The sequence below is a fragment of the Rhipicephalus microplus genome, chromosome 3 (assembly GCF_043290135.1).
Source record: "Rhipicephalus microplus isolate Deutch F79 chromosome 3, USDA_Rmic, whole genome shotgun sequence".
Classification (NCBI taxonomy): Eukaryota; Metazoa; Arthropoda; class Arachnida; order Ixodida; family Ixodidae; genus Rhipicephalus; species Rhipicephalus microplus.
In genome coordinates, this window is record NC_134702.1 from 179,770,120 (window position 1) to 179,796,416 (window position 26,297).

General features: G+C 46.0%; 1 protein-coding gene across 5 annotated transcripts in view; it reads right to left on the bottom strand.

Annotated features, from left to right (window-relative positions):
- Window positions 1-26,297, bottom strand: part of LOC119185244 (uncharacterized) — a 548,537-nt gene that overhangs the window by 516,823 nt on the left and 5,417 nt on the right. For 3 of the 5 annotated variants that reach the window (XM_075890600.1, XM_075890596.1, XM_075890595.1), the window contains exons 2-3: window positions 14,650-14,727; window positions 14,351-14,573 (exon numbers count right to left, since the gene is read on the bottom strand). In XM_075890600.1, the coding sequence (XP_075746715.1) occupies window positions 14,351-14,573; window positions 14,650-14,727 (301 nt within the window). Of the gene's footprint in view, window positions 1-14,350; window positions 14,574-14,649; window positions 14,728-19,051; window positions 19,161-26,297 lie in introns of those variants that run through there. The other 2 variants (XM_075890597.1, XM_075890598.1) reach the window with 2 other exon arrangements.

Below are 26,297 nucleotides of genomic sequence, written 5' to 3' on the forward strand. Positions count from 1 at the left end.
ATTGGTGTTCCACTGAAGAAGGAGAAGCCCGACAGGGCTTATAACGGCGGCGCAGAGTGCAGGACGTCGCTCTGGACCAAGTAAAGGTTCAACCACCACGTTCGTAGTTTGTGAAGGCTCTGAACCAAGTAAAGGTTCAACCACCACGTTCGTGGTTTGTGAACTCCTAACCTTTCATGCTGTAAATATTTGTAAATAGTGCCATAAACCTGTTTGTTTTTTCATATCCCCATCTTGTAAGCGCTCGTTTCCTCAACCCGAAGCTACACCACGCTACCACAAGAGACCGGGTTTTGTTTTCGTATCCTCCGGCGACCTTCCTTCCGACCCGCAACAACTGGTTGGCAAAGGTGGGATACGACCACAGCGCCCCGGGATCACAACACCGCTCACGACGTTGGTAGATACGGGTTCACCTGTGAGTGTTATTCCGCAGTCAGTGTTCGAGCGACACCGAGGCAAATGGCCGTTTGCAAGCCACAACAATGAAGCTGTCGTGTTTCAAGGGCCCACATTTTATCAACGGAAAATTGCAACTCAATGCGACCATGAGTGGCGCGACCATTCAGGCCGAACTTTTCGTCATCGACTGTCCGGGACCGATGCTTTGCGGCCGTGACACTATCCGCAGCTTCAATACGGCAGGCGTGCCAGTACTCACTGGAAACGAGGTGGCGTGTGTGCAGGCGGAAAATGCGGGCAGTATGGTGGAAACCATGCTATCAAAGTACAGTGATGTCTTTGCTTCGGGGTTGGGTTTGCTCCGAGGGCCACTGGTACACCTGACCGTCAAAAAAGGCGCAAGACCCCGGTTTTGTAAGGCGCGGACGGTGCCGTATGCGCTCAAACAAATGGTATCAGCGGAGTTAGATCGGCTGGTAAACGAAGGGGTGTTATCACCGGTAACATCGGCCAAATGGGCCACACCCGTGGTGCCCGTAGTCAAGAAGGATGGACAGGTGCGATTATGCGGCGACTTCCGGCTTACGGTGAACGCAGCTACCATAATGGAGCAATATCCGCTGCCGCGGGTTGACGATATCTTTGCGATTCTCAACGGCGGAAAAGTTTTCAGCACATTGGACTTGAGAAACGCCTATAATCAGCTGCCCCTTAACGAGGACTTGAAGAGGCTAGTCGTTTTTAACACGCACAAGGGTCTCTACTGTTTCAACAGGCTGCCGTTCGGAGTGTCGTCAGCGCCAGCAATCTTCCAGCGGCGCATGGAGGCCGTGCTCAGCGGGATTCCCGGCATGCAGGTATATCTGGACGACATAATTGTATCGGAAAAGGCAAACGACTGCAGGATCCTGGAGCAAGTGCTACAGCGCCTGAGGGAACACGGCCTGCGCCTACGACGGGAGAAATGCAGGTTCAGGCAAGAGCAAGTCACCTTTCTCGGACACTGCATCGACAGACACGGCATACGCCCCAAAAGCGACAACATCACGGCACTGCTCGACGCCCCCCAGCCCACTTCGGTAAGAGACCTGAAAACTTTTTAGGTCTGTTAAATTACTACGGCAAGCTTTTGTCGAATGTGTCGACCTTACTAGCGCCCTTATACGCATTGTTGGCAAAAGGCGTAAAATGGGTCTGGGGCAGACAACAGCAGAATGCTTTCGAGGCAGCTAAACAAGCAGTGAAGAATGCAAAACTTTCGGTGCATTTTGACCCAAGCAAGCCCATTCGCCTAGAGTGTGACGCGTCAGCAGTAGGCCTGGGAGCAGTGTTGTCGCATCGAGTCGGAGGAATTGACTACCCTATCGGATTCAGGTCACGAACATTAACAAAAGCAGAGAAAAATTATTCCCAGTTGGAAAAGGAGGCCCTCGCCCTCGTATTTGGCGTGACCAGGTTCAGAGACTATCTGTATGGGACCCACTTCGAACTAGTAACCGACCACAAACCGTTAACCGGACTGTTCAGTCTAGACAAGGGAATTCCGCCGATGGCCGCTGCCCGCATTCAGCGTTGGGCCCTGCTGTTGGGTGGATATCGGTACAGCCTAACTAATCGTAAAGGATCTGAAAACGTAAACGCAGATGCCTTCAGCCGACTCCCTGTTCCTCGGGGGCAGCCCGATAATGTAAAAGACGACGCTCCCGAGTATGTATTATACGCTGAAGCTGTGAACGCGGCACCCATCAGTGCCAAAGAGCTGGCGGTTCTAACCATTCATGATGCTATGTTACAGCAGGTGCGAAAGTGGATCATGCAGGGCTGGCCGCAGTACCTAACAGAGTCCGAGGAGCGATTCCGGCCGTTCTTCCAGAAAAAGGATGAGCTGACGGTGAATCAGGACCTCATTTATTGGGGACATAGTAGTGCCATCAGCGGCTGCGGGGAGTCTTTTGAGGCTCCTACATGAAACACATCCAGGGATGGCGGCAATGAAAAACCTTGCTCGAACCATTTTTTGGTATCCAGGGCTGGATGGCGACATGGAAAGGATGGTACGCGAATGTGAGAGGTGTGCTCAAACCAGTGCAATGCCTCCTGCGCAGGTTCCGGCGCCATGGCCAGAAACGGGCCGGAAATGGTCTCGAGTGCACATCGACTACACAAGCCCCGTCGAAGGACACATGCTACTGGTGGTCGTAGATACTGAAACAAAGTGGCTGGAGGCCATATTGAGGCGGAGTACGACATCAGAAGCCACCGTGGAAGCGTTGAGGCCCATATTTGCCAGGTTCGGACTGCCACATACACTTGTTTCAGATAATGGGCCACAGTTCGTCTCAGCCGAGTTTCAGAAGTTCGTAAGAATGAACGGGACCAACCACGTGACGACGGCGCCTTACCACCCGCAGTCAAATGGCCTGGCGGAACGCGCTGTTCGCACGATCAAAAAAGGCCTTTGAAAAAGCCAAAGGGGTGGCACATTCATTAAACGTCTCAGTCAGTTTTTATGCCGATACCGACGGACACCGGTAAAGACTGAGAAGTCTCCGTCCGAACTACTGCTGGGTTATCAGCTACGGACCAGGCTAGACTGTTGCCTCCCGAGTGCAGGCAGGGAACCGCGTCTTGAAGAGCGCTCCTCCACCATGTTGTTCTGTGCAGGACAGCCGGTGTGGCTGAGAAGTTTCCACAGCCGGCCAAAATGGTTGCCGGGAGTGGTCACCAGTACCCAAGGGGCTCGGATGGCGACTGTGTCTACGCCAGACGGCGAGCAACGTCGTCATGCGAACTAACTGCGGCTGCGCACCCCGAAGGACTCGAACATGGCGCAGCCAGGGGGTGCTACAACATCCACCACCACCGCTAACGAAACCTCGCCGATGCCAGCCGGCATGGCTGACCCCACGCCGGCGGCGTCGCCGCCCTCTAGGCAACCTGAGGCACCGCCGCCGCTTCGCCGGTCCAACAGGCTACGGCGACCACCTCAAAGGTTCAACTAATAAAAGGGGGAGATGTGCTACGTCATGCACGCGTGTCGCCAATCATGTCATGACGTCATCGCCATCGCCGAGCACATAAAAGCGAGGCACGCAAAATAAACCTTCCTTGCTCTTGCTTGGTTACTGAGCCGTTCACTCGCGACGTAACATGTACCGTGGCATTGGCGTCCACGTTCACACTTCGCATGCACAACTCTCCTCTTAACTCTCCAACAGCTGCATATTACTCTCTGAACTTCTTTCATACCACCTGCTTGCGCTTTCGCATTCTTGCTTCTGGTCTCGAGGCGCGTACGCTACGCTCCTCCTCTAGTATACGTTCCTTCAAGTGTGAATTCTAAGCGGGTAGAGCGCTGTGCACGTTCAGTGCACTGCTTGCTTCGGTTCTCCTATGCTCCCCGCTTTCTCGCATCGCAAAGCCAACACAGACAGCGTCTGCTTGCTCCCCCCTCTCTCCTCGAGGCATCCCTCCCCGCTGCGTTTACTACACCATTGTGCATACGCGTTCCCTCCCTCTTTCTAGTCTCCTACACTTGAAAAAAAGAGACTGCTCGTGCTGCAGAACTGTTCACTGGCCACCGCGCTTATATAGGCACCAGACTTTGACCTCCAAGGTAATGCCAATGGGAGGTTTCTCCTGTGCGCTGAACAATAAAAATTTGCAGCGTGCGCATCAACTACAATCTCAGTCTTCTGTCTTTCACTGCCCATTAGCAGCGATTGGCATGTTCCAGTAGGAAACACCGATCTATCACTGCGTGCTTTGTGCCTCCCCGGAATTCTCTCCTGCGCGACGCCACTATGAGCGCCATAGTCAACGCTGCCGCCAGTGTAAGCGGTAGCACCTGCTGCTTCGCATCTACACATGGTTCCCTTAAGGGGGACGCGGGTTTGAGAACAATCAAAAATGGTAAAAAAAGATCGATTTTTTTGCAAAGCTCTATCGGGAAACGCGATAAAATCAACCTTCAATGCACCCCGGTGGCATTCAAATGCCCCAAAAAGAACGAAATTTGTTCTAACTTCCCACACGCGCCATGTGTTTTGGGACACACAGAGTGCCACCGCCTTAGGCTTGATATAAAGCTGTTTTCTTTGTGCACATTTTGCGCCATCTCAAAATGGCATAGCTCAAGCAGAATGGCTGCCGTCGCGGGTTTCCTGAAGGTCGTTTCCACATTGCTGATTGGCCTTCACGCGGCCTGCTTTTCCGAGTCTCTCATTGATTAGGGTGACCAACGCATCATTTTTAAAAAAATTTTATATGTGTTGCGTCCGCTGTGGCTGTACATTTGTGTGAATCTGCTCTAACGATCGTGCGTGTTTCTCAACGCACCGTGTTTTCGCTTTGCATTCGTACTTTTTAATTGCGATCGAGATGCCTGGAGACTCTAATCTGAAAACATCGATGCGACGGGCTTTCAAAAGCCGTAGAAAAATGGCCTTGTAACAAGAAGGCACCGGCCACAAGTGCCCTTTGGCAGCTCGTTGCAGTCGCGGCCGGACCCATCGAATCCGGCAGAAACTTTACGGACGCTGTCTACTGACGATGCCGTGGGACCAAATTTAACGAACGATGCACTTCGGATTAATGCTGCGTACTACTCAATGGCGGAGCAGGCGCAGCGAGTTGGGAAATAGGCGCAAACAAAAAGCGTTTTGTTGAGAAAGTCAGCTACACAAAGTTCGCCTTTCTTGGAGTCAGCGCTTATAGCTTTCGCCATCCGATTTTTGCCAGCGCCTACACAGCCAATGAGCTCGGAGTTGGCACGAGCACCGATGACAATGTCATCGGTTAACAGGGACAGCATGAAGTGTAGCTGAAACTGAAGCAGACATAATCGCGGGCAAGCGGAATGTCGTGCAAAAGAAAATACGAGACCCTTTTCAGCCACATCGATATTTTTCTGGATAAACAGCTGTTTTCAGAGCCACCGAAATGATGCATTTACAAGACAACAAGAAGAATTTTGTACTACAGTCGTGACCCTCTGCATCAGCTAAAAATACCTATAAAAGGGGCACTTTTCTGGGCATTCGTTTTTCCGGACAGATGCCCAATTTTCCAGACATTTTCATGGTCCCTTGAGGGTTCCCTAACAGCTAGGAGTTTGAGCCTCATACCCCACAACTTTTCAGAACCCCTCAACAGCTTGTCGCGGTGGGGTTCTGATAATGCTTTCCACACTGGAAAAATTTTTTAGAAATGATTCCAAGGGTAAAATAAGGCACATAGTTTTTGTTTTGCGTGGTAACAGTTGGATAACGTGTATAAAATTTGTGGTAAAAGTCCATTATAGAAAACTTTTCAGTGCATGTTGAAACTTCAAATGCCATTTTCTCAGCTTCACATTTTATGCCAACCTGACCAGCCTTACGGAACTTTAATTGATGATTTTGTGAAGCAATTTTTTAAACTTTTATACCATTTACCTCAAGAAACAGGACTGTGGAGCTATGCTATTTTTCTTAAGAGTGTCATATGAAATGTTATGAACAATATTCTGAGCTCATTCAAATTTGAAATTTTGTAGCATCAATGCAAATGAGAATTTTGATATGATGATGTATATCAGTGACAATATAAATAGCTTAGCTCCACATGGCAGGTCTTTGGCTACAGCTGCAGTTTAAACAAAACCTAAAAATATTGACGGAAAGTGCCTTAAAGGGCCCGAAAAATACCCAAAGGTCAAAAGTTAGTTGCTGTGGGGAAATTTCGCACAAGTGTACGACGAACACGAAGCTGTGATAATTTTTTGAAACGGTGCAGTAACAGTGAAGTTAGACGCATTTGATTATCAAAACCGCGATAACTACACCTTTCGCTCTCCCCTGCCCTTTCCTCCACTGGTATCCTTTTCCACGCTGCTTTGCCTTCTCGCCGAGCACCCCTCCCAATCTCATGTGGGGTACGTCATCGCTGACTCGCTCCTTGAAACACTGTCTACATACGGTTGCCGCAACCCCAATTGTCGACTCCATCAGTTGCGTGCTTGTTGGCGAACCGTGGCTGCCGTAATCGCACCGGTATAAAACCTGCATTGCGCGCATACCTTCAAAGGATTGCCAACGTGATGGACCCATACAAGGACATGAAGTGCCCCGCACATGTTACACGCACGCAGGCAACACGACGAAAAACAAGCAGCGCGGACAGCTGCTGGCAGACTGACCGGAAGTCGTAGGCTCTTGCTCCACAGCATATTTGGCATATTTGACTCGGTGCGCCAGATATGGCACGGCGCATTACGCGGTGGCCCGAAAAGCCCAAAAGGGAGGATGAATTGTTTGTTGAAATTTTTGGTGCGCCGGCGACTCGTAGCGCTGCCACGTGCAGAATCGTTGATCGCGGCATTCTGCACACGATGCCTGTACTTACTTGAAATGCTTGAAAAAATATTGGAGGTGATTTACGGGCACTTTAACAACCCATAAGGAATTACACAATTCGACTTCACTTATGCTCTCACAATTTTTTAACCAGTTGGTTTATAATAAAACTAATTATATTTTTGAAAAGAGGAGGAAGAAATACATATACACACCTAATTTAATTATAGTATCTCCTAAAATATAGGTTTTCATTTCAAGACCAGCCTCTCCCCTTAACGAACCACTCACCAGGCCCTATACCAAATTTTATTTAGTCAATGGAAGTTGTTGCGTGTCTAATGAGGAACATTATGTCACAAAAATTTTTTCAGGCGGTCCAATATGAGCTGAGAAAACAATTTTTCTTAAGTTGCACGAAATGAGGATGAGAGGAGGTGAGTTCGAAACCCTTGCTACCCCCCGTAGTAGCCTTCGCAGGTCAAATCTTTTCCCTACCCTCTCTGGCACCCGACTAAAAGGTCACGCGCGCATGAGGGGCCCGAACGAGCCCCAACCCTGAACACGCGAGCGGCATTGTTTTGTTGACCAGCGTTAAGTTATGCTCTAGTGACTATTTCTGCGGGATGGTTTGGAAACGCTGGCTTTGACGCGGTAGAATAGATGAGCACAATGAGTGTGCAAACGTGTAGGAGCGCTACTTTCGCTTCCACGGCTATCGTCTGCTCAATGCGCTGACCATGGTGACACGAACGCATGCGAAACGCCAGCAAATTAGCCCCGCATCTCGCTGCAATTCAAGGAAAAAAATAGAAAAAAGACGTGCACATTCCCTTATTACGTCTCATTAATTATCTGAAGTTTTATTCCCCTCTTTAAGAAAGAAATTGCATAAACTACACATGTTGTGTTAAATAATTTTCGCCATGTGACGTGCCATCGTGACCATCGTCAGAGCACAGTAGTCTACTCAGAGTACCAACGTCACTGCACTTTCGTGTACGTAAGGCAGTTCATACATGCACATCATGCCCTCATTCTGTTAGCACACACCCGCGAAAGGATAGGGAAGCAATTAACCAATTTCCGTGGAATGTAGCAGTGCAAATTTTGGCAGATGTGATCGTTAATGCCCCACCTTCACAATGCACGTGTTAGCTCAGAATTGTCAAACCTGTTGAGTGGCCCTTCAAGTACGAGCAGTTGAAGTTTTTTAATTATAGTTCAATTCAACAGCCATAGCACCGGTAACGACTGTCATTCAGTAAGCAATAGGCGTACATTCAGAGCTACATTCTTGTTGCACCTGCTGAGCCTGCAGTCACTCATTTGACCTCGGTCGACATTGTTCCTTTTTTGTGTATGACAGCGTACCCCCTTCTGCTTGAGGGAATAGCTCTTCAACATTACCAATAAAGTGCCGACGACAAAACAGGCTTGTTTGTTGATTATCAACACCGAGAGGCAACACTTGCTAAGTGGGAACGAGAGACTACACTGTGAATATCTATCCTAAACATTATTTTCTACTCACACTGCAATATTAAATCAGCACTCGTTAAGCACCTATGTATGGTTCTTTTTGGTGCAGTTTCATGTGAATATGTTTATATTGGTGCGTGTGTGGCAATTTCCATATGTAGAAAACTCTAAGCATGCTCGAGCCGCGCCTTTAAAAATAGAACCCTGTAGCGTAATCGGGACCCGTGCGCATCGTCGAATCAGTAAACTTGACTTTGGTTCTCGGTGAATGCCAAAACTGTACAAGCAAACAAATGTTTCCACATGTCACGTTGTCCATTTGAAACTACTATGGAATGCCTACTGAAGTACAGTTTCAAAGTGCCCGCTATGCCCAATTTCTTCCTTCGGCTAATCAGGGAGGAGTCCACCACGCGTATGTAAGACAAACGTGAACCTACACAGCTGTTGACTTGGTTGATGCTTTTAATGCTGATAGGGGCTTTAATATGCTTGAGCACTTTGTAATGAGTGGGCGTTTAAAACATCCCTTCATTGCGTGTTCCTCATGTGCTGAGGTCTATCGCAATTCTACGCTTCTGCCATGCAACACTATATGCCTTAAGATAGGTCCTCTAAATACAGGACACTTTTCTTTCTAAAGCAGTTTGAAGCAATGACTTGACTCTGGTATAAAACATGCTTGCTGCAAGGAAGGCCCGAAGTCGATTTGCACTTAAATCATTTGGTATCATTAATAGCTATCTCGACTTTTTCACTCACAGACAGCACTGATTTTTCACTCACCACAAGCAACGCAGACATTAATTTATGTGAAACATTCTCTTAACGTTATTGCGCTCTAATACCTGAAGCGTAGTATTCTGACTGCGTATTTCGAAAAGAGACGCGGAAAAAGTGCTATGTGTGGCACTTGCGGTAGACGAGCTCAAAAGTTGCAGTTTCACGAATCTGTAGTATGGCTGGAATGGGTGAAAAAGTTCGTGTAGAAGCGTTTCTTTGGAATCGTTTCTTTACACTCCTTCGATTTACATATAACCAGCTGCCGCCAATGTTAAATTCATACAACATGAGTAGGGTAAAGTGAGCTTCAAACTTATTACTTGCTTTCACCTCAAATATATCTAGAGCAATAGTTTGATCAAGCATTCAAATCTAATGATGCATTCAAACTTTCAAAATGTAACTGGAATGAGTTCCTCTCACATTGAGGGAACTTGGAACGGAAACTCGTTCCAAGATTGGGAAGGAAGGAGGAACGGACTTTCGTTCCTGTTCTGGAGGAACGTGTACAACACTGGTTAACCAGCATGTAAATGAAGCAGATGATCTTCAGGTCAAGGCAAAACCAAACTTTGTTATCGCTACAGAGCAGCAACTCGGTAACTTCACCTAATCTCTTCTTGCACCACACGAGTTCTATGCTATATACATGCGGACACCATGAGGCAATTCCTTCCATCTTGCATAGACATATCCACAAGGTGCACAGAGAAAGGATTATTACAAATTATAACACATGAAGTTTGTGACATTGTAAATGATGAATGCAAGTTTCATAAACTAACTAAAAAACTATGAATCAAGGAATAAAAAAAATCATTTGTAAAAGTTACAATGGTGTCACGATTTTCGACTGTTAGGAGTTCAGAGATATAAGGACATTTAGAGTACATCAGACAGAAAACTCCTTCGTTATATTGATGTCAGACTTTACAGATTTCCCACAAATGTCTCTGTACTGCTTCACAAAGAGTGAGATTATACCAGGCTATGCAATGTCACCGGTTCACCAGATAATGCTTCAGCCTGTTAAACAGTCAAGCATTATTTTTTACATTTTCAAATGTCAAATGGATGTGCTACTATCATGCATTGTGCCAGCTTATCTGCAAAACTGTTTCTAGAAGCACAGACTGACATGTCAGAACAAAAGTATATGGATTAATAAATAGCTAGTCTGAACGAGTGCTTTGCGAGCCAAGGTCATCTTCACGCTAACCATTGAAATGTAAATGTCGTAATATTATTCGCTATTTTCTCTCCTATTTGAAAAGACCAACGATGAAAAAGTGAATAGCCTATTTCATACGTTTTTATATGACGAAATTAAAACAGAAGTTTTGACACATGTTCCGCCGCGGTGGTACAGTGGCTGAGGCACTTGGCTGATACCCGCAGGTCGCGGGATCGAATCCCGGCTGTGGCGGCTGCATAACGATGGAGGTGGAAATGGTGTAGAGCCGCCAGCAACTAGCTACTTGCTTCTAATGAGGTATGCATGGGTAAGGGAATGCAAGCATACAAACACGCACAACACCAAACTAACGATCAACACCCGGGGTGGCATGCGGCCACCGTCTGCCCGATGCCCCCGGCGAAGATGCTAAGATGCACCCCGGCCTCTGCTTGCACCGCACAAAGCTCTCCCATAAAAAGTTACGGCGCAGCTTCATGACCAGTAAAAGTATTGAATGACTCTGGCGATACTGTAAAAAGTTGAAATTTGCATTAGGAGTGCAGTTAGGATTACATGAGATGCTTACTTCAAGCACACACAAGCGAGAATGGCACGAACTTGTGCAAGGAAACGGGACTAGTTGAAGAGGAAGTAATATAATGTGGCAAGCTTCTGGGTGGTTCTGGGTTCTATTTCCAGTGCCAGAGCTTTACTAATGCACAGAGACAGTGCTATTAAGCTTGTGTCATGAGTATACATTTATCTTGATAGGGTTGATTCTTCTTTTCCGTAACTTCTGTCCCTCCCATTTTATTGTTTTTTTTACCAGCAACTCCTCAGAGCCGTGCTCCCTTAGACTGCAGAAACATGTGTGTTTGCTATGTTAAACTACTACTATATGAACTTATACACTAATGAGGGCCAGCACGAGATGACTGTCCGTCATAAAAACTCGTACAAGGCTGCCACAGGCCCCAGGAATCATGTTCTGCGCCTCCTGAACTCAAAGAGGACCCTTTGACATTTGGCATGCTGTGATTAGGTGAATGCAGAGGAGGAAGGTAAGCATCCAGTTCAGATTAGAGTAGAATAGAGTAGAGCCTTGTATCTATAACAGACACATGCGGGAGGGATGGGCCAAGAACCAGGATAGTTCTAAAATAAAGTCTTAAATTTTGTTAGATTATGTCGGTTGAAATGCTGACAGTGATGAAAGAAAAAAAATACTAAGAATTAATGAATCGGAACTACGGATATATAAAATGGAGCAGATATTTTGAAGTAAAAGTAAAGCGATTTGAAAAACCACGAATTTGGGAATAATGATTAATTCTACAGTCAAAATCTCTCTGAACTTTTTATAAAACTGCTTCAAGGCATCGCAGATGAAAATTCCTCTCCTCTTTTTCGTTAGCTGTAGGAGGAGCGCTTACTGTGAATGAAGTAGTTCGTGCAAGCGCCTTTTGTAGCTCGTAAGTAAAAACAGTTGCCATTGAAGGGAACTGAGCAAGGCATTGGTTCGGGCTAATTGGTAATCCTTAGCTACAAGCTTGATAGCACGAAACTTCTTGCACGAAAGACAAAAAAGACATGGAAGGCACAAGCACTTGCTTTCAAGTAACTTTTAACTTCTTTTATCCCAAGTAAAATACGGTTTTTCGATGGTTGCTGGTGAAAGTGCCATGTAATGCACGCGTGTTGCTTTGATCAGGTGATTCAATGCCCCTTTTCTTCTTTCACTGCATTGATATTTCCAAGCTCTAATATTAAAAGTTATTTGAAAGTAAACCTGTGAGCCTGTCATGTCTCTTTGTCTATTATACAAGAAGTTCTATGCTATAAAGCTTGAAGGGGAGATAGTTTAAAACAGTTGAATAATAAATGGATTAGAGCCATTTTGTGGTTGGTATGTTCAAGTATCATGGGCCTTCACAAAACAAGTGGTGTAGGTCGAATTTGATCATCAAAGTTCCCCAGGTGCACTTTGGCTTCTGTGTAGAGTTCTGCTTACTACGTTGTCAAAAATAAGCAGCCCAATAGGCTACTTAGGAGGAGGGCTTGCCATACTTCCTCAGGACAAGTCTTAGCAACCGATGATGCAACCTGACCCTACCGTAATTGTGCCAGCGCCTGATGATGATGATGATATGTGGGGTTTATTGTCCCAAAACCACCATATGATTATGAGAGACGCCATAGTGGAGGGCTCCGGAAATTTCGACTACTTGGTGTTCTTTAACATGCACCCAAATCTGAGCACACGGGCCTACAACATTTCCGCCTCCATCAGAAATGCAGCCGCCGCAGCCGGGATTCGATTCCGCGACCTGTGGGTCAGCAGCCGAGTACCTTAGCCACTAGACCACCGCGGCGGGGCAATTGTGCCAGCGCCTGGTGCACCACTTGTGGTTGTTCTACCTAAGGCGTCCTCCATTTCGGTGACCCTGAAAGGCTGCGTTTAAGCGTTATCCCTGACACAGATTGCATTTCTAGCAAAGTTTGTCTCAGAAAGGCAAATTCTGCTACTTTCTTTTTTTTAGACTTCTGCTCTGCTTATGCCTTCCTTCAGCACAACATGTCTTGCACCACCAGATGTCCTGCATCAGCCCAAAAGGAATCTTAGCATACCCTACGCTTCGCTTTAGGTGTTGGTCCATTAATCTGTTCCCAAATTTGCACCTGCTGCTTGGAGACTAGCTCCCCAGAACACTTCTAAATTTTTTTTTTCGTGGTGAACGCAGTTACCCATGTAGTCACCCATTCCAGTCTCTGCGGCGGCATCTTTGGTTTTAAGCGAAAAAGCAGTGCTCCTTGTGCACGAAAATTCGAGCAATAGATACAAATGAAAATATCAGCTCTGCAATTTAACTTTCCTAGCGGCACAATTTACGTCTCCACCGAGAATCGAACGCAGACTAGCGATTGGGAAGGCGATAGTGTGCATGCATGCCGACATTGCATTCGACTTTTAACCATAAAAATTAGGGGCTCTAACTTCTAGCTTATTTACTACTACCATTTTCACTAAGGCTGTTTTCTAGTTGCTGATTGCGATATTTATTCCTATGCATACTCATGCATTCTCCCCTATTAGATGTGCTGTGGCATGAGATACATTTCGTTTTGTACGCATGTAATGGCAATATAAAAATCGCCACATCCCAGAAGGTCCACACAAAGCTTTCAGTAACAGGGTCTAGGCTTTGAGGATATTGCTAAGTCAGGTGTTATGTGCTTTTGCTGTCCTATTCTCTCACAAAAAGTATAGCATGTGGTTCGAGGATGTTAGGTCTTTTCACAGGAATAAGCGGCAGCATTGGTACGTGCCTGTCTTCAAGTGTATCGTCCTTGATGCGACTCATCATGGATGAGTCGGAGTTACAAGGCACACTGACTAAAGTTCCTGAAAAATTACGATTAGCACAATCCATGCTAACCTCCATATCAAAACCAGCTGAACACATATAGTACAACAGCTCACTCGCCTTCTTGAAAGGAATCGGCTCCTCAGGACAATACATCGCAACAGGTGCCTTTGGGCCGTGCGTGACATCCTCTTTTCCTACAAGCTATGTTGCGCCCGAGGATTCGCTCGTCGCGGCAGATGCTCTCAGGCCTTCACGAGGGGTTGACGTGCTGCTCAGCAGGCAGCTTCTCGTTCGTGCGTTTGACTTCGGCCCTTGTGCGGGAGTCGTCGTGCCGTAGGCAAGCATACTTGCTCGGTCTTACAAAGTTCATTACACGGCCTGCAAGCCCGTGAGTGTCGCACTGTTCTGCATCTTGGGTTAATAAACCCGTCGTTGTTGTTATCCTGCCTCGTGCGTGGTTTCTGCGCCCTGTCGGAGAAAACGACGAACCCTGCTGCAGCGTCATCACACGCAGCGTCACTGGAGGACGTCGCATCCCTACACGGTTGCGCATAGTAAGTAAGCCTAGTGCAAACCTATCTCCACAAACTACCGCAGTGCCCAACTGGCTCTAGTGGTAATTTCATAACAGCTTTCACTGTAAAACAACTTCAACATTGGTGTTTAGTAAAATGAGGCCAAAACGAATCTCAAAGGTGTCAGCTGTTATCCTAAAATAGTATTCCTATTTGTTACTGTAGCATTCACTCCTTTGCTCTTGCAGCAAACACTGACTTTATGTTACGGAAAATGCAAAGAAATACCTGAAGACACAGCTTGGGGCTCTGTTTGTGTGGCACTTGTTGACAGAATTTTCTCTTCATTTGCTTGTGATGCTTCGTGGTGTGTTATCAGTCCAACTTGAACAGACTTATCTATGACTTGATGCTGCTCACACACTAGCTGAGGTGGTGTCTCTAGTGCTTGTCCAGACTCATAAGCCAGACTCTGTCCTGCTTTGTACACTGGCTCTGCAGCAATGTCATCCTGAAATAAACCGGCTTCTGTTGTTACTAGTGATGACGCTAAATATTATTTCCCAGAGAAGTGAAAGCCCACTTACGTAATCTCTTTCACCAGAATCACTGGGTCTTGACGCTTGCTCAATGCTGTTGTCTACAGCAAGCAGCTCTCGAATAACCTGCAACAGTATATATGAATAGATGGGTTACTGACACATGCAGAATAAAAGGAGTACTTAGGGCATGCATTCAAATGAATACTCTCGATATGTGTTTGGAGTGAGATAGTGAAACCACTTATACTTTTGCATAATCGTCTAGTGAAACCACTTATACTTTTGCATAATCGTCTAGTGTCCCGTTTTTCTAGCACTGATTTCAGCTTCGTCTTTTTGTTATCAACATCAATGTTGTTCAGACAAGTCAAACCTATTATACCTTTAATTATGCAGTTTGATTTGGGAAGTATGACAGAATAATACCAGATACCGAACGACATTTATGCAATTCTACAGTACTGAAGTTGAAGATGACCTAAATTCTGTGAATAAGCCTCCGCAGAGCTGTAAATTATTGAAATAATTGATTGATTTGTGAGGTTTAACGTCCCAAAACCACCATATGATTATGAGAGATGTTGTAGTGGAGGACTCCGGAAATTTCGACCACCTGGGGTTCTTTAACGTGCGCCCAAATCTGAGCACACGGGCCTACAACATTTCTGCCTCCATCGGAAATGCAGCCGCCGCAGCCGGGATTTGAACCCGCGACCTGCGGGTCAGCAGCCGAGTACCTTAGCCACTAGACCACCACGGCGGGGCGTAAATTATTGAAATAATTGTAGTAAAGAGGAGGAAGAAGGCATCTGCTGCTCGGAGCTTTATCTGCATTTTCATTCAGCTGGCGCTACATCTACTCTGCAAGCCGTCAGCGGTACGTAATAAATCGCAAAACGACATCTAACAGAAGTATGGATTGCTTGTGTAGAGTACAATATGATTACGAAATCACACCTGCTGTGTTCGTCTCGTCGAGAATGCCGCCCTCGGAGCCTGCCCACCATTACTCGTGGACAAAGATGGATGGCACAACACGACATACAGGATGCAGACTTCACTGGCATTCCCATTAGATAGGATGGCGATAAACCCTGATAGTGGTGCCTGTCGCAACAATGTTTTGAGCAGAGAACACTGGTTCAAGAAAGCTCAAATTCACTTCCTTTCACAGTAGCAATCAGCTCATTTATCTGTTTTCGTTTTCTTTGAAGCAAGAAGTTGCAAAGCCCTACTTACATCGTCTCGGCCGTCGGTGCTCAAACAGCCATGCGCAAAGCAAAAGGAAGGCATGGCAAGACTACGAGACAAAAATTTTTGTCTGGCACATCAATTTTGAAGCCTAAATCATAAACATAGGTTCTGGATGTTGATGATTTAGGACAAGAAAGGCGACTGATGCGCAAAACCTACACAAGGTGACAGTGACGGTGCCCGGGATGTATCTTTTTCACAGCGGCTGTGCTTCAATGTATCACCAAAGAACATCTATATTACTCTACTAAAGGATTGTGGTAATTTTGGTGCGAATACAGACATGCTGCCGTTCGGCCAAATTATAGCAGGAATCGTGTCCCCGAATCTGCACAGAAAAATTTTTCAAAGATGAGAGCGAAATTCTCAGTACAAATACCCTCGATTTAGCGAAGAAAAAGAAGCACTCCGACCGCACACTTCAGTAAGTGTCTACATTGACGTTTCTTTGCGCCCTCTTTCTCTGGCTGCCTGGCAACTTTGAAAGCTATCTCACTGACCGACGCGTCTGACTTCTTTTCGCTGGCGTCGCCGTCGGCTTCCGTGGTAGTGCTTCCTCTGCGGTTCATCGCAGCACTGAGCCGACGCTGCCACTTTTCCGGCAAGGAATCACACCTGTTTGCAATGCTGAAGAAAAGGACATCATGGAGGAGTCTGCCGATTCTCAAGACATTCTTCTGCTGTCAGATCCGGCCATAATGCGATTTCCTGTACTTCGACGATACCTGCTTTGACAGGGCATGTTGCAATAATCCATGTTTCACTGGCTCGCATTCCAACTGCCCGTGCCCCTGCTTTGTTACCGATGTTGTGTGGCACAGCATTCACATATGTTCCCACTTGGACAAGAGTCATGCCAGACCTTACAAAACAGAATGACGACTCCTGCCCTGGCGATGCCTGCTCAGGTCGGTTCTGTTGCTATGGCTTATGCTGCACCTACTTGTTTTCCGACGGCACATTTTTCTGCTGTTCCTGCTACAGCCATCATACCTACTAATGTGTATACTCCTGCTGCGAGGCTATAAAGTGTGGGTGGTATTACAGAGATTCCTACTGGTCTTCGTGCCCCCAGAGGCACATTCACATGCTGCCCCAGCCTCAACTCTGCCTGTCGGTGTGCTACAAGTTCACTGCAGAGGCCAGAGGAAGAACACTCCTACCGGAAAGTTTTTCTGGCTAGTAGGTTTGGCAGCGGATGGTCGTGTTTTGTGAGGGCTCTGGGCCGACTGCGCAGATGTCTTTTTGCATGCTTTGAGTTTGCTTTTATTAATTATTAAGGCAGTAGTATGAACCTTTATTGGCCGTGAGATTGAGCAAAGTTGCCACCTGGCGGCAACTAGCCGAAGAGGGGAAGTGTGGATTGCTCCGTGCGTCATCTGCTAGCGACGCCGTGTTTCTGTGTGCGTGTACGTCATGCACGTTCTCAAAGTGTGGTTTGTTCAGTCATGTCCATGCAAGTGTAACAGCTTTTACGTGTGCCTGAAACGACATACGAAAGCATTTGGTCTTGCTCGGCTGCTAATGCATTGTAATAAGATCGGCGAGTGCAACTTCCTAAAGTGCTGTTTATTAATGCGATAGCGTTAGAGAGCTTGTGTCGCAGAAATCCCGCCGTCGGCAGCGTTGGTTGTGAGGGAAAAATCGAGAAAGAAGAAAATAAAATAAAGAAGAAAATATTCAGTCCCGTTGAAGATCGAACCCGGGTCGTTTGCGTGGCAAGCAGGTGTTCTACCACAAAGCCCCGATGTTCCTTGCAAGTGCTTTGGACAAAAACACTACATAAATGCGATGCAGAGGAGTCTCCTTAACGCATTTTGTTCGACAGCTGTCAGGATGAAAACTAGCCTATTCGGCGATTTGTAGGCGCATTTGGGAGGCCATAAAACTATGTCCAAAAAGGCCGGGATAATGCAGCCATCGCAGCTAAAACACACAGGAACTTTCAAACAGCTCTAGAAATGGACAACTATGTACATCTAGCGGAAAACATGTCATGCCTTTCCAGAGGCGTTGATCAAGCAAACAGCAAGCGCTAGATAATGTGCCGCCATCTGTGAGGCATTGTGAGACTCTTTATGCCCCTTCAAGGAAATGCCATTTTAATAAACCACATCGCTTGCATAGATTTAGCTTTTTATTCTCATGACACCATAAAAGAAGTGAAGAACTGCAGTTGCCATTTCACTGATCATAAGGGGATGCTTGTTGCGGTTGGCCGGAAGGGGTCTCCAGAAGAACAAGTCGAACAATTGCCAGATAACTAACGCAAGACGAACGACAGAATGTGATCATTTAAAAATACAGGTGTCACGTCTACGCGCAGTTCATAATACAGGACATGTGACTACGTATATCACTGTATAAAGTTGTTATAAAAGTGCTGTTAAATAGATCAAAAACCTGCACTTATTATAGATACGTCGTGCTTGGATGCATTTGTGTGTGTAACCAAACATAATAAGTATGAACTTAGTGGTTAAAGGGCACACTGGGGCCGGATTTCTCTATCGTGTTCAACACTTAAAGGCGAAGCTTTAAGGGTCCCCTAATTTTTGTCGTCGTACCCTCCATCCACCAAAATAACTTCAGAGTGGGTGCCCCTTTGTTTCAAGCACATCGCAAAATGCTTTTGGCAGCCTCCCAAGCACGAGGACCATTAAATGGTGTGTGAATGCAGATAGATAGATTTGTGGGGTTTAACGTCCCAAAACCACCATATGATTATGAGAGACGCCGCAGTGGAGGGCTCCGGAAATTTTGACCACCTGGGGTTCTTTAACGTGCACCCAAATCTGAGTACACGGGCCTACAACATTTCCGCCTCCATCGGAAATGCAGCCGCCGCAGCCGGGATTTGAACCCGCGACCTGCGGGTCAGGGTGTGTGAATGCAGCATTTTATAGCTACAGAGTTGTAAAAAAAAAAAAAAGAAACACAGGCTCTAGGCCATGCACTTGCGCACTGTTAGTAGGTGAATAACTACGGCACTGTAGTTTATCGATCATGCGAGGAGCCTTAGTTGCGTTTATCTGGCCGTGGTACCATTACACAAAAATATTACTATCACATAAACTGTGACACATCGGTACATAAACTGTACTTAAAACAGAGTTACCCTGTGCAGCCGAGTCCTTATTTTAAAAAACACGTTAGAGAGCCCAGACATTGAAAATTAACTCGTAAGGCATACCTTATATACAATGTCGTATATTTCATTGAAAATTTCAACTTTTTTACATTGGCTTCGGCATTTGTGCAGCATTGATAGTGACGGACGGAAGGCAGTGGTCAGTTTTTGTCTGTAAAAAAAAACATGTTTGTCCATTACCCAGGCTTTTTATTTTATAGCACACGTATACATCTATGAAAGCTTTCTTCTGAACTATTAAGATTGTTATATTTTTACTGGTGCAAAAAAATTTGTGTACACACGGTAAACACAGTGTAGCGCAAACCACAGTCAGCCACTAAGCTTTCCTGACTAGACTTATCGACTGTGCTAAGCTTTCCTGACTAGACTTATCGACTGTCCCACATTGCATGATGAACAGAATCAGAGAAAAAAATCACATGTGTATTAGGTGCGAACAATGGTACTGCACTAGTCGCACAGATATGCGGGCTTTTTACTATCTTTCTCTCTGTTGTAGTATGCAGATGATAAAGATTACATAGGTAGTTCAGTCATGCTACAGCAGTGCATAGCAGGCAGAATACAAGCTAAACACCTACAAACAGCACAAAAGGCTTGTTTAGTGCAGAGGCGTGAAGAGAGTCACCCGAGGCGAGCACCCTACGAAAGGCAGAATGCACTTTACTCGCGGGTAATGTTAACAATGCATAGGCGTTGTGTACTGATTCAGTAAAGAAGTGTAGATATTAACAATAAACTGTAGTCAACGCATTTTATCCGCCGACAATCGGCTCAGATCGCATGCAAATCGACAATCAGCTCATATCGCACGCGTGTATTTGTATACGTGCCGTTGACCACCTATCCACACTTGCGCTGGGAGGGTGCTGCCACTTATAGCCCGATCTCGCCGCAAACAGCATGTATTACATTATACGGCTGTTGGAGGGGGCGGGTCAGTCACTTAGTATTTTTCGTTTTGTTTTTTCTCCTGCCACCATGTGGCGGGGGGTGCATGTACACCGACCACGTCAATTTTGGTAGTAGAGCTTACTTTTTTACTTCGAAGAGTGTTCGTTGTAAGCCACATCCTGTAATTATCGAGTGGGACAATTCAGCTACACGTGGACACTGGTGAATTGGTGTCAAGAAAACAAGGTTAAAAAGACAAAAATGTTCAGAATGCGGGGAGGGATTGAAAATGAAGGCTAGTGCAGATGTAAATGCCAAGAAGGCTGACACCAGGTGTAGGCAACGGGAGGTCAAGAAAAAATGGGGAAGACACTTGCCCAGAGTGAACTGATGATGAGAATTGTTGAGCTGGAGACTGCGTTGGTGATAGAGCAAGAGAAAACAAGGGCTATGGGAGATAGGCATAGGTCAGCCGAGGAGGCGCTAGTGAAGGTGAACAAAGGAGCGGGAAATGTAGAAAACAGTAGGGCACTGGCACCCAGAATGGTGGAGAACAAAAGGGAAACATGTTAGAAAAAAACGGGTTCGATAGGTTCCATGGTCACAAGACCCAGCTTACGCAAAGTACTGGTGAGGGTGGGAGGGGACAAAGCAGTTGGCGTTACAAGCACAAGTAACCTCCATGTGCGGGACACTCTAGCAAAGAAGTCACGGCATGTGATAATCTCCGAGGACTTGAATGTAAATCGATCTCCAGAAGCAATCAAAGAGAGGGTGAGAGGCGACAAGAGAGTTTCAATAGGGACTTTCCCAGAACATAAGCTTGAAGCAGTGATGCAGAAAACGAGTGCAAAACTCAACACTAAAGCTAACAGACGAAACCTCGTGGTAATTGCAGGAAGTCTAAACAATGTCTTTAATGAAGAATCGGTTGGACTAGGGACTATATTGGCAAAAGGGGTCGATAACATGCTCGCCATTCCCCCTCAGTGGTATGTACGATACCAGAGGAACCTATACTTGATGGCAACCAGCAAAGAGCAGTAGTCGAAGCAAACAAAGATATGGCGGATGAGTCAAGATAAAGGTTTTGAAATAGTGGGAATAAACAGAGAAGCGTATAGGTGGGGTTGTTCTCCACAAGACAGAATTCAATTCAATAGGAGACTAGTTCTTGAGATGGATTGGTGACTTGCAGGATGCGCAATAGCTTTTTTGGGGAGCAGACTGCAGCTCGAATATGAAATTGTTTATTTGGGCTGAGCTTATGGCCACATAAAACTAAAGTCACAATACAGCAAGACACTGGCACTCATAACGGCGAGCAGAGCGTCGGCCGTCAATCAACTGACAAGCGGCGAAGCGTGTCGGCATTTATACAATTGCTATCAAATATTCTAGGGTTATCGCTAGCACGACGTAGGTTCCAGAATAAACAGTAATGTTCACGAAGTGGGCGTAATCTTAAAAAAATGATTTGCTGCAGTCCTGAAGCTCCTTGAATACTGTAGGCACGGTTTACACTGGGAATTACCGACAGTGAAACGGGGTGATAACAAAACTTGAGGAGGGCATGTGGTAATATTGTCCTATTTGCAGACAGTCAAGACGATATACAGCGACTGCAAGATATATGCAAAAGGGAAGCCAAGGCTCTAGGCCAAGGATTTCGTGCAACAAAATGTGGATTGATGGTATTCAATGATCATGAACACCAGGCAGTCTCAATACAGGTCCAAAAAATACTGAGAGTAAGCGAGTACAAGTACCTTGGAGTATGGGTAAATCAGGGAGATAGATATATCAAGGTGCAAGAAAAAACATTGGCAGCAACGAGAAAGAGGAATGCTGCAATAATGAAGCACAGAGCATTATGGGGATAGAATGGGTACAAAGTGCTTCGAGGTCTGTATAATGGTTCCAGGGCTTACATTTGGGAACTCAGTAGTGTGCATGAAGTCAGAGGGGCAATCAGGTATGGATGTAAATCAAAGGACTGTGGGAGGCCTTGTGTTGGGTGCTCAAAAGAAGACAACGAATGAGGCTGTAAAGGGGGTTATGGGATGGACAGGCTTTGAAGTAAGGGAAGCATAGAACAAAATTTGATTTGAAGAGAAGCTTAGCAAAATGAAAGAGAGTAGGTGGGCAGGGTATGTATTCAGGTATTTGTACACGAAGAGCATGGACATAAAGTGCAGAAAAAAAAACTAGGAGGCTCATCACTAAATATACAGCTGGCAAGTGGGCAATATGGCAAGGAGCATTACGCGCAAAGACAGAGGCGCGGAGAGGATGTATTGGACGGCAGCGATGAAAAAGAAGCTGGCACTCAGTCACTACAGAAAGGGCAAAAACGATATAATGCGGGAGAGTTTTTATGATAATTCAAGGGGAAGCGCTTTACTGTTCAAAGCGAGATCAGGTTGCCTTGGAAAGCGTAGTCATAAAGCGAGACTCAATAAATAAGAACAATGTACATACTGTGGACAAGCTAAGGAAACGAGAGAACATGTCCTGATTGAATGAGGGGATATCCATCCAGCTATTCATGTGAGTACAAGCCTACATGAGGCTTTGAGTTTTAGGGGAAAACACGGAAAGCTGAACACATTCGCGATAGAAGCAAGTAAGAGACGGTTCGAGCATTGGTGGCAGAAAAGTAGAGATGAAGGACATAAATAGTGGGAAAATGAGGTCATTCTGCCTGAAGAGGCTGGAGAGGAAACATATTTCTTTGCTATATTAAGATTGAGTGAATTGAAGTAGATATGGCAGTAGGCCAACATAAAAATAAAGCTTTCTTTTCATTTTTTTTTCTTGGGATCCTGGTGGCACACATGTCACCACCCCGTTATAAAGGGGACGCTTATAGCATATATCTGTACACAAACAGTTTCCGCCCCGGTCTCGGCCTTGTGACTTCTTGGCCGCCGCTTGGGACGCCGGCCCTTTTGTTCTCTGTGCGTCACGTCCGACGCACGATACAACATTCGGAAAAACAATCGGCATTGAATTCATAGGTCTAAGCGCACAAGCAACGACAACTGGCGCGAACAAAGAGGAGAGAAATTTGCCACGTCGTGTGAATATAAGTGCGTCTTGGTACAAGGAGTACAGGTGCTGGTGTACCAAGCGATAGCGGCAAGGTTCTGTTTGACGTTACATATCTCAGTTGCTAGACTTTAAGGTGGCTGTTGCAAGACTGCCACTGCATTCGGCAGAGAAACGTGCTCCTGTAGTTGTGATTTCTCCGCGAGTTCTTTGTGTCGTCCGCAGTGGATATCGCCCGCCGTGGATATCGCCCGCCGTGAATTTCGTGAGTGCGTGTGCAGTGAACTTGTTTGTATGTGCAACACTGGCCGTTTTAATTACCAGAATGAAGGACGTGTTGCAGAAGGGTGCGTTCTATTGCTGTGTGCACAACTGTGCAATTAAGACATCGTGTGTCTGTATTAGGGACGACGCGTATGAATGCTTAAGGGGAAGTGAATTTGTGAGCAGCGTTTGAATATACGTTGGACTCGTGTCGTCGAAGCACGGAATATCTCCGTAGCTGTGCGTACCTAGTCAACTGCGCACACCGACACGTTTTCTGGAGAAACTGAATAGAGTGGTAGCAGGCCGTGTGATTCTCTCTTCTGATCGTGTCCGAAGATCATATCTCAGAAGTAGGCTCTCTGCACAGCTGATCGTGCCGCGTCGACCACGTGTGACGACGGAGGCGCTACACTTCCCCTAGCTGTGTCAGCAATAGACATATTGTGGGACCCTATTCAGCTTTCCCAGAAAATGCGTCGTTGTGCGCAGTCAACTAGATACGCACAGCTACGGAGATATTCCGTGCTTCGGCAATGCGGCTCACAAATTCACTTCCCCGTATTCATACGCGTCATCCCTAATAATGATCGAGACACGATCTCTGAATTGCGCAGCTGCGCACACAGCAAAAAAATGCGTCCTCTCTTCTGCAACGCGCGGTTTATACTCTTAATTAAAACAGCCAACCTCGCACACGCACTCGCAAGCAAGTTCATCGCACACACACTCGCGAATTGCAAGGAGGACGACGCATCGATGTTTCATTAACTCTGAAACACGATCTCTTATTTGCACAGCTGCGCACACAGAGAGAGAAGACGTCCCTACTTCTGAAATGCATGTTTTACGTTCATCCTGTTAATTAAAATGGCCATAGTCGCTCACGCACTCGTGAAAAGCACCACGGACGACACAAAACCCTCAAGGGTAAGTCACAGCTACAGGGGCAAATTTCTCCGCCAAATTTAGCAGCGGTCTGGCAACACTAACCCCCCAAGTCTGGCTACAGCTTATGCAACCCCAAAATGTAGTGTACTAAAATATGGGTTAGTGTGTTCAGGGAGGAGCCGTGGCCGCCGCAGTTGGTATCGACAGCCGCGAGGTGGCGCCACCTTAGCATGGAGATACAAAATGGAGTAAGCGAACCAGAAAATTGACTGGTAAATACTTAGGAAAACAGCAGGGGGCCAAACCAAAAAGAATTACCGGTTAAGAAGAATGTGAAGGAAGCTGAGACCGATATGTGGAGAATTGGCATGATTAAGAAGTTCGCACTAGAGATCTATCGAACTTTTAAGAAGGAAAGTGCCAAGGAAAAGATCTATGATAATATTCGGGGTAGTTCTCTGCTGTTTGAGGCCAGAAAGGGAGTATTGCGAACCAAGACATATCGGCCCAAGTACGAAGTGGTTGACGCGGTATGCAGTGCGTGTGGAGAGGAGGAGGAAACTGCCCAATACTTGATAATGCTGTGTAAAGGGCTTTACCCTTAAGTTCAGAATGATGATGCAGACTTTTTCAAAGCACTGGGGCTTAGGGACAGGGAGGGCAAAATAGACTTTAAGCGGGTAAAATTAACTACGAGGAGGTTATCTGGTTGGTGGCTAAAGTCAAGGCATGAGTGAAAAACCCTTCGCTGCAAAGTACAAGTCCTCAACCTCACTATTCAAAGGGAAAAAAAAAATCTAACTTTTGGTTCACTAAGTATTATGGCTTGGTGGCATTAGCCACCGCTCCATCTTCCATATCAATACAGCCATATCAATCCATCCATACATCCTGTCACCTCACACATTTACCCTTATGCACTTCTGTGCTTTGATATTAGTAACAGCAGGAATTTAACATCCCAAAACCATCATATGATTATGAGAGACGCCATAGAGGAGTGCTCGGGAAATTTGACCCCCTGGGGTGCTTTAACGTGCACTTAAATCTAGGTACACGCACCTCAGTATTTACGCCTCCGCTAAAAATGCAGCCGCCGCGGCCGGGATTCGATCCTGTGACATGCGCTTGCATACATCACGCTTAATAATCTGTGTTTAATTGCCGACACATTCGCGAAAAGCTTTCTGAATGATTGTGTTCATACTGCATTCAAAACAAAACAAAATGTCAAAGCTGCAATGCACGGTCCGAATGCAGGTATTAACAAACGACGGCGAAGCAGTCATCCCTGGGGAAACAGCCGGCAGTTTTTAAAGCTCAGTTGGTGAACGAATAAAAGATTAGGAAGATTAAATCGAGGTATCGAAGGAACATTTATAAACGCGAAAGTTTCTTGTTATATTACTGCTATATCACATTGTAGTCTGCACACTGCGACAGCATCGACTTCCTTCGTTACGGGCGCGGCACAGTTCTTATCGATAGTTGTATCATGCAATTGTAATTATGCAGCTAAGGTGACAAATCTGCCATTTGATTGAGAGGCACGCCAATGCTGAACACTTGGGAATAATTTTGACAATCTTGGGTCCTTAAACGATTACGCGCCTGCCGAAATACTGCTGCTGTGGCCAGGATATTGCACTGTAGGGTCAAAAGGAAACATATCTTGGCACTACTGTCCGACTGTAAGAAGAAACCCTTCATTTACGAGCGCACATACTGAAGTGAACAGTAACACCGATCAAATTCGACGCCATTCCGTGGAATTATCAGTTCACCATCACTTCATCACGGTGGCACCTTTATGAACACTGACTGATTTTCGCGAGCCGTTTTTTTTTTTTTTTCGTTTTGCCTATCGAGACTGGTTGATACCCTTTACAAAAAAATGAAGTCGTGACAGCACGTAATTTACCACTCTTTTTGACACGAGATGCAGAGTGATCAAGCTCGTATAGATTGAAGGTAAACAAAGCTTGAGTAAGTATTCGAGCGAAGCTGCAGTCCCTGTAGTCTGAGCCACCTCGGGTTCGTAGTCAGCAGGAAGGTTCATCGATGAACCTGAATTAGTGGCCTCACTGTCAACACAGGGTGCTGCAGTTTTCTTGAAGATGGTAGATTCGACCGCGTAGTTCTTCCGCTTTCTCGGAGGTCCTGGATGCGGTGCTTTCTTCGAAAA